Source organism: Phyllobates terribilis, unplaced genomic scaffold (assembly GCF_046119375.1).
Source record: "Phyllobates terribilis strain yellow unplaced genomic scaffold, ASM4611937v1 Scaffold_8__6_contigs__length_399053987, whole genome shotgun sequence".
NCBI lineage: Eukaryota > Metazoa > Chordata > Amphibia > Anura > Dendrobatidae > Phyllobates > Phyllobates terribilis.
The window spans coordinates 377,139,906-377,149,478 of NW_027362768.1; the positions used below are offsets into that span (position 1 = coordinate 377,139,906).

At 48.2% G+C, this 9,573-nt stretch overlaps 1 protein-coding gene across 2 annotated transcripts in view; it reads right to left on the reverse strand.

Annotated features, from left to right (window-relative positions):
• Window positions 1–6,990: 6,990 nt before the first annotated feature.
• Window positions 6,991–9,573, reverse strand: part of THUMPD3 (THUMP domain 3 tRNA guanosine methyltransferase) — a 7,542-nt gene continuing 4,959 nt past the window's right edge. For both annotated transcript variants that reach the window (XM_073642792.1, XM_073642794.1), the window contains exons 6-10: window positions 9,063–9,132; window positions 8,769–8,884; window positions 8,495–8,602; window positions 8,291–8,414; window positions 6,991–8,005 (exon numbers count right to left, since the gene is read on the reverse strand). In XM_073642792.1, coding sequence (XP_073498893.1) covers window positions 7,826–8,005; window positions 8,291–8,414; window positions 8,495–8,602; window positions 8,769–8,884; window positions 9,063–9,132 — 598 coding nt within the window. In that variant the 3' untranslated portion in view covers window positions 6,991–7,825. The remainder of the gene's footprint in view (window positions 8,006–8,290; window positions 8,415–8,494; window positions 8,603–8,768; window positions 8,885–9,062; window positions 9,133–9,573) is intronic.

Below are 9,573 nucleotides of genomic sequence, written 5' to 3' on the forward strand. Positions count from 1 at the left end.
AGATGGATGGGGAGAATGGAGGGAGAGATGAAGAGTTCCTTACTAGGTGTAGGGATTAGGGGTGGTTGTAAGAAGGGGGTGAGAGTGAAAACAAAGACAAACATTGTTTACTGTGACAAAGTATCCAGTTACCTTCAGTTCCAATTCTGGATTAATTCAAATTTCTCACACTTCAGCTAATGGTCACACTTAAGGTAAAGACCACAGACTAAAGTTTGACACAGACTCCTGTCCCACAATATATTTGCAGCAGAATGCATTCAGCTGTGAACCAGAGGGGAGTGGTCTGTGCTCATCTTGATCAGCTGATTAAGGCTGAACCAGATGCTGGATACTCATAAGTTAAGTAAACAAGGTCATAAATGAAAGTGGGGGGTAGCTGGTGTAGCTTGAGGTCACATACCATTAGTACATAGGAGCAGAGAGGTATAGAGAAATCTGCATGGAAGTCAAGATGGGAAAGCTGGGTCACATACCATTAGTACATAGGAGCAGAGAGGTATAGAGAAATCTGCATGGAAGTCAAGATGATATTAGATGTCCTCATGAAGGGACAGAAGCTTCGGCTCATTAACATCTATGGTCCCCAATCTAAGTGGGACCGGAAATGTCTCTTTATGAGGATCAAGCCCTACCTTTTTACGAGTCGGCAGGTCGTCTTTGGAGGGGACTTTAACACTGTCACGAGGCCCCGGGATAGAGGTTCCAGAGACAAGCTGACTTATGATAGCGTCGCCCTTAATAGTATAGCTAGTGAGGCTCGCCTGGTGGTTGTCCTCATCCGGGACACCGCAGGCCACGAGGGGTTCACCTATCATAGAGGTAACTGTAGGTCCAGGATAGACAGGTTTTATTTAAAGGAGGAAGCCGTCTCTTCAGCAGTATCTGTTGTTGAGGTGGAGTTCTCCAATCACTGATTTTGTTTCCTCTGAATGTTACAGAGACCCCCCGGATGGGAAGAGGCTTTTGGAGGCTCAATTCGTCTCTCTTGGAAGAAGCGGAGATAAGACAGTCCTTTGAGGATTTTCTTCAGAGCCAGGTACCCTTACTGGATCTTTGTAGTAGTAAGTCAGAGTGGTGGGAGATGTTTAAGAAAAGGGTGGCGAGATTCTTCCGCCAGCTCTCGAGCCTCAGGAGCCTGGACAGGTATCGCCTGTATCAGGGCCTGAGGAGGAAACTCGAGCATCTTGTCTCAACTGGAGGTAGCCGCGAGGAGATCTCCAGCGTGAAATCTTTGCTAATGAGGTGTCAGTATGATAGACACCATCTTTGTTTTTTGTGAGGGATTATGGGAAGTACCGCTCACCCGACCCTTACAGAAACTGCAAGATGTCAGTGAATAGTAAAGTTGTTACAGGACTGGTTGACACTGCGGGTTCCTGAAAAGATCCAGATCAGGGATCCCGGAGGTCGTCAGATCCTTCTACTCGCACCTCTTGGGGAAGAGGGATCTGGATTGGGATGAGATGTCGGCTTTTCTGGCTGAAGCCATCCCCGAACCAGGGGTAGACCCCTCTCTTGGCGTTTTGACAGAGATGATCAGGGAAGAGGAAGTTAAGTTGGCGATTGAAGGGCTTGCCCTAAAGAAATCTCCCGGTCCAGATGGCTTAACATCTGAATTCTATAAGACCTTTAAGGACGCCTTGGTTCCCCTCTTGACTGAGGTATTCAATGAGTGTCTTTCCTCGGGCACTCTGCCAAAGTCAATGAGGAGGTCTGCCCTGATCATCTTGTCACAGGGTAAGGACCCATCTTGCATTGACAATTGGTGTCCCATAGCGCTTCTTAATGCAGACAGGAAGGTTTTGCCAAAGGTGCTGTTTAATCGGCTGGTGAAATTTGCGCCCCGACTCCTTTCGGGAGCCCAGCATTGCTCTGTTCCGGGCCGCAGTACAATTAGTGCTGTACTCTGTGTCCGAGAGGCGGCGGAGCAGGGTAGGGCTGGTCACTGGAAGGGGTACATGCTGTCATTGGACCAGGCAAAAGCGTTTGATCGGGTTAATCATGAGTACCTCTGGTCTGTCCTTCTGAGGTATGGCCTGCCGGGGGGGGGTTTGTTGTTTGGCTTAAGACCTTGTACGCTGGGGCAGAGAGTTTCCCGCTTGTGAACGGTTGGATTGGCAGCTCTTTTGAGGTTGGGTGTGGTGTTTGCCAGGGTTGTCCCTTGAGCCCGCTACTGTACGTGTTTGCGATTGACCCGCTTCTTAGGAGGGTGGAGCGTGGACCGTTGGCTGGGATCGGGATGGACCGGGCAGCACCGGAAGCCACTCAGAGTGGTGGCGTATGCCGATGACGTCACCGTTTTTGTTTCCTCTGATGGGGAGGCAAAATGGCTGATGTCAGAGGTAAATCGCTACTCGGAGGCATCCGGATCTAAGATCAACCGAGATAAGTGTGAGAGTCTCTGGTTGGGATGAGGAGATCCTGGTTTTGATCTCCCGGACACCCTTCCAGGACCCAAAGTCTCTGCAAAAGTTCTTGGCATCGAATTTGGCCAGGGGGATTACCCCAAACAAAATTGGGACAGCAGGCAAGAGACTGCCACTCAGAAAGTGAACCAATGGAAGGGTTGGTCCTTGACCCTAAGGGAAAGGGTAAACCTGATCAAAACTTACTTGCTCCCTTTAGCTGATCTATCTGGGCAGTGTGTGCATCTTGCCAGAGCCTCTCTGGACTCGGGTCTACAGTTTGTTCTTCCAACTGTTATGGGGGAATAGACTGAACCTGGTCAAGAGGGAGGTTACTTACCGTACGAGGAGACTAGGAGGGTTGGGTATGGTCAACCCTGTGGTATTCCTTTTGAATACCTACATTAAGATCAATATTGCAAACCTCTGGAAAGAGAGGGCTCCTCCGTGGGTATTCTCCTGTAAGGGATGGTTTCAGCCTTTCTTCCAGGAATGGGAGACAGGAGGGCAAGTGAAGGATCTACGCACACCGCATGGACATCTCCCGGCTTACGCTACCGTGGTTCTGAAGGTAATTCGCCGGTGGGGTCTGGGAATGTGGGAGGTCAGGACTCTGCCAAGGAAGCTCCTTGACAAAAGGGTTCTGTTGACCCATTTTCAGATGCCTCTGGCGCTCAGGGATTGCCCAAGTCGGGATCTTGGGGTGGGTCTGCATCTTTTGAATTCTATCAGGATCCCCTTGAAGTTTTGGGACTTGGCTTGGCGCTGCTTCCATGGGAAACTGTGTGTGAGGGACAATCTGAAGTGTAGGAGCTGTGAGGACAGGAACTGTCCTCGGGAGCGTTGTGGTACCATGCTTGAAAGCATGGACCACTTCCTGCTTCGTTGTCCCTTGAACACAGAGGTGTACAACAGGGTGGGCGCCTCCATTGGCTGGCCCCGGCTGGCCGGTCTCTCTTATGCGGAATGGGCCTATGGAGCATTCGGGTACCTGGGTGGTCGGTACCGTTGCACCTTATTTCTAGTTAGCACAGTGGTTAGGTATCACACGTGGAACGCACGGTGCTTAGTATCGACGCAGCGGAAAATCCTCCCAGTGGACGATGTGTTTAGGACCATACTCGGTGACCTGGTGAAGGTGCGTTCTCTGGAGTATGAGACTGGGTACACGGAGGGCCGCTCTCCTCTGGAGGGGCTTTTCTTTTAGTGTGCCCTAGTCTGGTCGTCTCCTCTCCTGGTGGTGGGCTGCTGCTGACACCATAGATTTTTGTTTTATTGATCAGTAGACAGTGATGTAGGGCTGCAGGCGCCGAACTTGGGCTTTGTCAGTTGTGGTTATTGTATTGTTTGTTATTGTATATATTGTATATAAGGATATGGATTTGGGTGTAGGTGGGTTCATCTTGTGGGACACTGGTTATTTGGATGAAAAACTGGCACTGCCTGATCTGTCCTATGGACGTTGGATATAGGCATGAGACGCAGGACCAGCTCTCAGGTCAGTGCCGGGGAGGGACTGGTGGGCTCGAGTGTGGGGGGTTTTGTTTAGTATTGTTTATTTTATATTAATATATAAAAATAAAAAAAGTATATATTAGTTTGTATATATTTTTGTCAGCTATTGTTTATTTTACTTATTATATTGTTATTATTTGTTTGGTAACCGGACCAGATGTCATGGTGTAGGTAGTTATTATTGTGTATATATGTATAATATGTGTGTGAGGAGAGAGGGAGTGGCTGGACCAGTTCATTACATTGTTTATGTTTCTGTTATTATTATTATGTTTTTATAATAAAAAGATCTACAGGATGTAACTCAGGATCAGTAATATAATGTATGTACACAGTGACTGCACCAGCAGAATAGTGAGTGCAGCTCTGCAGTATAATACAGGATGTAACTCAGGATCAGTAATGTAATGTATGTACACAGTGACTGCACCAGCAGAATAGTGAGTGCAGCTCTGGAGTATAATACAGGATGTAACTCAGGATCAGTAATGTAATGTATGTACACAGTGACTGCACCAGCAGAATAGTGAGTGCAGCTCTGGAGTATAATACAGGATGTAACTCAGGATCAGTAATGTAATGTATGTACACAGTGACTGCACCAGCAGAATAGTGAGTGCAGCTCTGAAGTATAATACAGGATGTAACTCAGGATCAGTAATGTAATGTATGTACACAGTGACTGCACCAGCAGAATAGTGAGTGCAGCTCTGGAGTATAATACAGGATGTAACTCAGGATCAGTAATGTAATGTATGTACACAGTGACTGCACCAGCAGAATAGTGAGTGCAGCTCTGGAGTATAATACAGGATGTAACTCAGGATCAGTAATGTAATGTATGTACGCAGTGACTGCACCAGCAGAATAGTGAGTGCAGCTCTGGAGGATAATACAGGATGTAACTCAGGATCAGTAATGTATGTACACAGTGACTGCACCAGCAGAATAGTGCGTGCAGCTCTGGAGTATAATACAGGATGTAACTCAGGATCAGTAATGTAATGTATGTACATAGTGACTACACCAGCAGAATAGTGAGTGCAGCTCTGGAGTATAATACAGGATGTAACTCAGGATCAGTAATGTAATGTATGTACACAGTGACTGCACCAGCAGAATAGTGAGTGCAGCTCTGGAGGATAATACAGGATGTAACTCAGGATCAGTAATGTAATGTATGTACACAGTGACTACACCAGAAGAATAGTGAGTGCAGCTCTGGAGTATAATACAGGATGTAACTCAGGATCAGTAATGTAATGTATGTACACAGTGACTGCACCAGCAGAATAGTGAGTGCAGCTCTGGAGTATAATACAGGATGTAACTCAGGATCAGTACAGGATCAGTAATGTAATGTATGTACACAGTGACTCCACCAGCAGAATAGTGAGTGCAGCTCTGGAGTATAATACAGGATGTAACTCAGGATCAGTAATGTAATGTATGTACACAGTGACTACACCAGCAGAATAGTGAGTGCAGTTCTGGAGTATAATACAGGAGGTAACTCAGGATCAGTAATGTAATGTATGTACACAGTGACTGCACCAGCAGAATAGTGAGTGCAGCTCTGGAGTATAATACAGGATATAACTCAGGATCAGTAATGTAATGTATGTACACAGTGACTGCACCAGCAGAATAGTGAGTGCAGCTCTGGAGTATAATACAGGAGGTAACTCAGGATCAGTAATGTATGTACACAGTGACTGCAGCAGCAGAATAGTGAGTGCAGCTCTGGAGTATAATACAGGATGTAACTCAGGATCAGTAATGTAATGTATGTACACAGTGACTGCACCAGCAGAATAGTGAGTGCAGCTCTGGAGTATAATACAGGATATAACTCAGGATCAGTAATGTAATGTATGTACACAGTGACTGCACCAGCAGAATAGTGAGTGCAGCTCTGGAGTATAATACAGGAGGTAACTCAGGATCAGTAATGTAATGTATGTACACAGTGACTGCACCGGCAGAATAGTGAGTGCAGCTCTGGAGTATAATACAGGATGTAGCTCAGGATCAGTAATGTAATGTATGTACATAGTGACTGCACCAGCAGAATAGTGAGTGCAGCTCTGGAGTATAATACGGGATATAACTCAGGATCAGTAATGTAATGTATGTACACAGTGACTGCACCAGCAGAATAGTGAGCGCAGCTCTGGAGTACAATACAGGATGTAACTCAGGATCAGTAATGCATGTACACAGTGACTGCACCAGCAGAATAGTGAGCGCAGCTCTGGAGTATAATACAGGATGTAACTCAGGATCAGTAATGTATGTACACAGTGACTGCACCAGCAGAATAGTGAGCGCAGCTCTGGAGTACACAGTCCATTGCTGCAGTGAGTAGATAATGGCTGACATGTGTTTGTGCAATGTGAAGACCAGCTGTACTTGGCAATTTTGGCTGCAACAACAGTAGTGTAACATCTAGGTGTCGCAGAACAATACAGGTGAATGTGGTTGGATTGCAACAATGAGGGTTTTAAAACAAAATCTGCGGGTTGGATTTCTTTCTTACCGCAGTCTCCTCCGGGTGACACAGTGACACCAGGGCTGCCACATACCGCTGCCCCATTAGGTAACGTTCTTGGTGGGAGGTCGGAGATGTTCGTTTCTTACATCATACAGAAATTTCCATGTAGATTCTAATTACGTCCCTGATTATATTTATATTATTTCCTGCAGGAAAAGCCTCATTATCTCGTCACAACATTCAGATGGGACATTAATTGCGGTGGTGGAACCAGATTTGCATTAATTCGTGTCTGATCCTGCATCGCTTAATTATGTTTCCAGGGTCTATAAACTGTGCGAGTCTGCATCAGGTTATACCGCCGGGACATCAATTGTGGTATAAACTCCTTCAGACGTGCGCGGCCTCCCTTATCCATCTGGGCTCTGCTCATCCTGAGCTTCCTGGCTCATGGACTGAATGTCAGTATAACAGTGAGGTCTGACATTAATGAGTATTTAGTAGTTTTCTGAGGGGTGAAGGCTCCTCCGGTTCTGCAATCTGCTGTTTGTAAGTAACACGAAAACCTACAGATCGCTTAGGAAAACCATTTATTAACCTTGTAAGCAAAAAAAAATAAAAGGGTGTAACGTAAGGATTCTGGCCATCGGCGCATTTGTATTTCGGAAACCCCAGTAACCACCAGACCAGGGTCCGTTATTTTTTTTTTTGTAAAACAAAATATTAAAACCTTGTGTAAACCTTATACATTTACTTTAAGGCTTTGTCCCATGAAATTACATTTATCACCGATCCACAGGATGATAAAACGTATGACCGCTGGGGGTCCGACTGCCAAGACCCTCGAGAACGGAAAGTCCCTTGTGTGTAGTGAGCGTGTGTGACCACCACTACATACAATGCCGCGGTCGCACGCGCTCACTACCGCTCCAGCCACAGAGGACTGTGGGACCCTGTTCTTGGGGTGGGTGGGACCCCCGGGTGGGTGGGACCCCCAGCAGTCATACATGTAAGTCCTACACTGGTGGGTTCAGGTGACATATGTCGTTAGCCCCTTTCAGGTAAAAGAAAACAACGTGCGGCGCCCTGAAAATCCTGAATACTCTGAAGTCCTGGAGTCTCCTAAATATATTGGTTTTGGGGAAACTTGTCGCAATCACAAGGGTCTTCTGGATATCAGAGGTGGTGGGTTGTGCAGTTACATCCCCTCGAGATAGGGAAAACTGGGGAAAGGCGAGTGCAGCAGGAGCTGTAATCATAGTGCAGCCCAGCTTCTTACCGAAATAACAGAAATGGCTGAAAAAGAAGACGACTCAGGACCTGTAGTGACTGTTTATGTCATTCACCCGCATTGTGGTTGCTGGGTATTTTGGGATCGGTATGGAGGGCACTGCTGATGCGGCACTTCTTACTCTTCTTTGGCCGGTGAACTGGGGCTCAGGGGCTTCTTCTCCTCCAGTCTCTGGCTGGAGCTGTCAGAGAAGTCCAGGACCGTTCTCTTCAGGAGGTAGACGCCGGCGTGCAGGCCGCCTATATTCACCCACACCGTGTGCATCTTCCTCCACAGGTGCCCGGCCTTAGCCAGAGCCTGAAAGAGACAAACAGGGAAAGTTATAATAAACATCCATTTCGCCAAAGACTCACAGGGGAGGCGGCGGGCGGCACAGAGGATGCAGAGGGGACGGGGGAGGCGGCGATGGGCACAGAGGGGACGGGGGAGGAGACGGGCACAGAGGGGACGGGGGAGGAGACGGGCACAGAGGGGACGGGGGAGGCGGGTGGAGACGGAGGGGACAAGAAGGGCCCTGCACAGAGACAAAGGGGATGAGGAGGCCGAGTATGGAGGCAGAGGGGACTGGAGGGGCTTTTGCACCTTGATGAAGCATTTCCTATCATGAGTCAGGAGCACGGCCCGTCCGGTCCCGGCCCGGCACACGCGGCTCATCTCTCGGAGGCAGGCCGGATAAAGGTCCCAGTTTTTCTTCTTTGATCCAATTCTGTGTGGACGACAGAAAACAGTTCATGTAGCAGCTGAATGGAGCCTGGGCTCTTCTGGGATGTCACAGCTGCCTCTCACCTCTTCCCGAACGGCATGTCGGTGATAATAACGTCCACGCTCCCACTCCTCAGAGGCAGACGAGAAATGTCCCAGTGAATGGGGTCTATAGGAAGCCCCTGGGGGGCGCTGTGCAGACATAAAGCAAGAAAGTGAGCGACTGGAAACAATCACGGATCTCAGTTATTTCTGCTCCTAGGAAAGCTGGGTGACAACTCCGATCCCCACCAGTTCCCATAGAGGTCGTCACCCGCCTCCATTAGGATTATTCTGTGCCCGTGTCTCCCCCGGTCACCTGTCCGCGCTCTGCTGTCTCCGCAGTAAGGACCCGATGTTGCTGGAGGTTCTGTTCACTGCATTCGTGTTATTATCACCAGCGATGAAGAAACACCCGGGCCACTCGCTGACGCCCTGCAGGAAGACGGGAAGACGTCACTACCCTCACATCCATGGGGGTCTCATAACCGGACCCCCACAGATCTGCTGAACTTTTTAGGGCCTATCACACATTTTAACTGTTTTTTATATAGGGACAACTCTGTGCCTCACATTCCTGACAGCGGGATCCCCCTTTATGTCTCCAGCTTACCTCTATAGGGATGGCCCCAGTGCCGCACATTGGATCAATGACGACGTCTGACGGCTCCAGGTCACAGAGTCTGAAAAACAAAGAACCAGGATAAGGACGGTGGAAGAAAACCACAGCTCCGATCTAATCCAGAAAGTCTGATAATCTGGCGGCTCCCAGCTCACTCATCCTTGTCACAGAAAACACAAAAAATGCTACTGAATTAAAGAGGTTGTCCAGGACAGAGAACAACATGGAGGCTTTCTTCTGGAAACAGCTCCTGCCCTGACAGTGCGTAGTGTGCACTGACGTCAAAAGGGACGAACTTTACCCCGTACGACCCGTGCACAGGAGAAGAGCCGATTCTGGAAGATAGCGGCCCCCCTTTAATAGAACATTAGGTCTTGTGCACACAGTGTTTGCAGCCACTGACAGATGAACTCACCCAAGAGGAACAGGTCAGACGATGGCCACAGTCTGAGCGGATGTCCACCGTGGCCCATCAGAAAATTGTATGCTGCACGGCACTAGC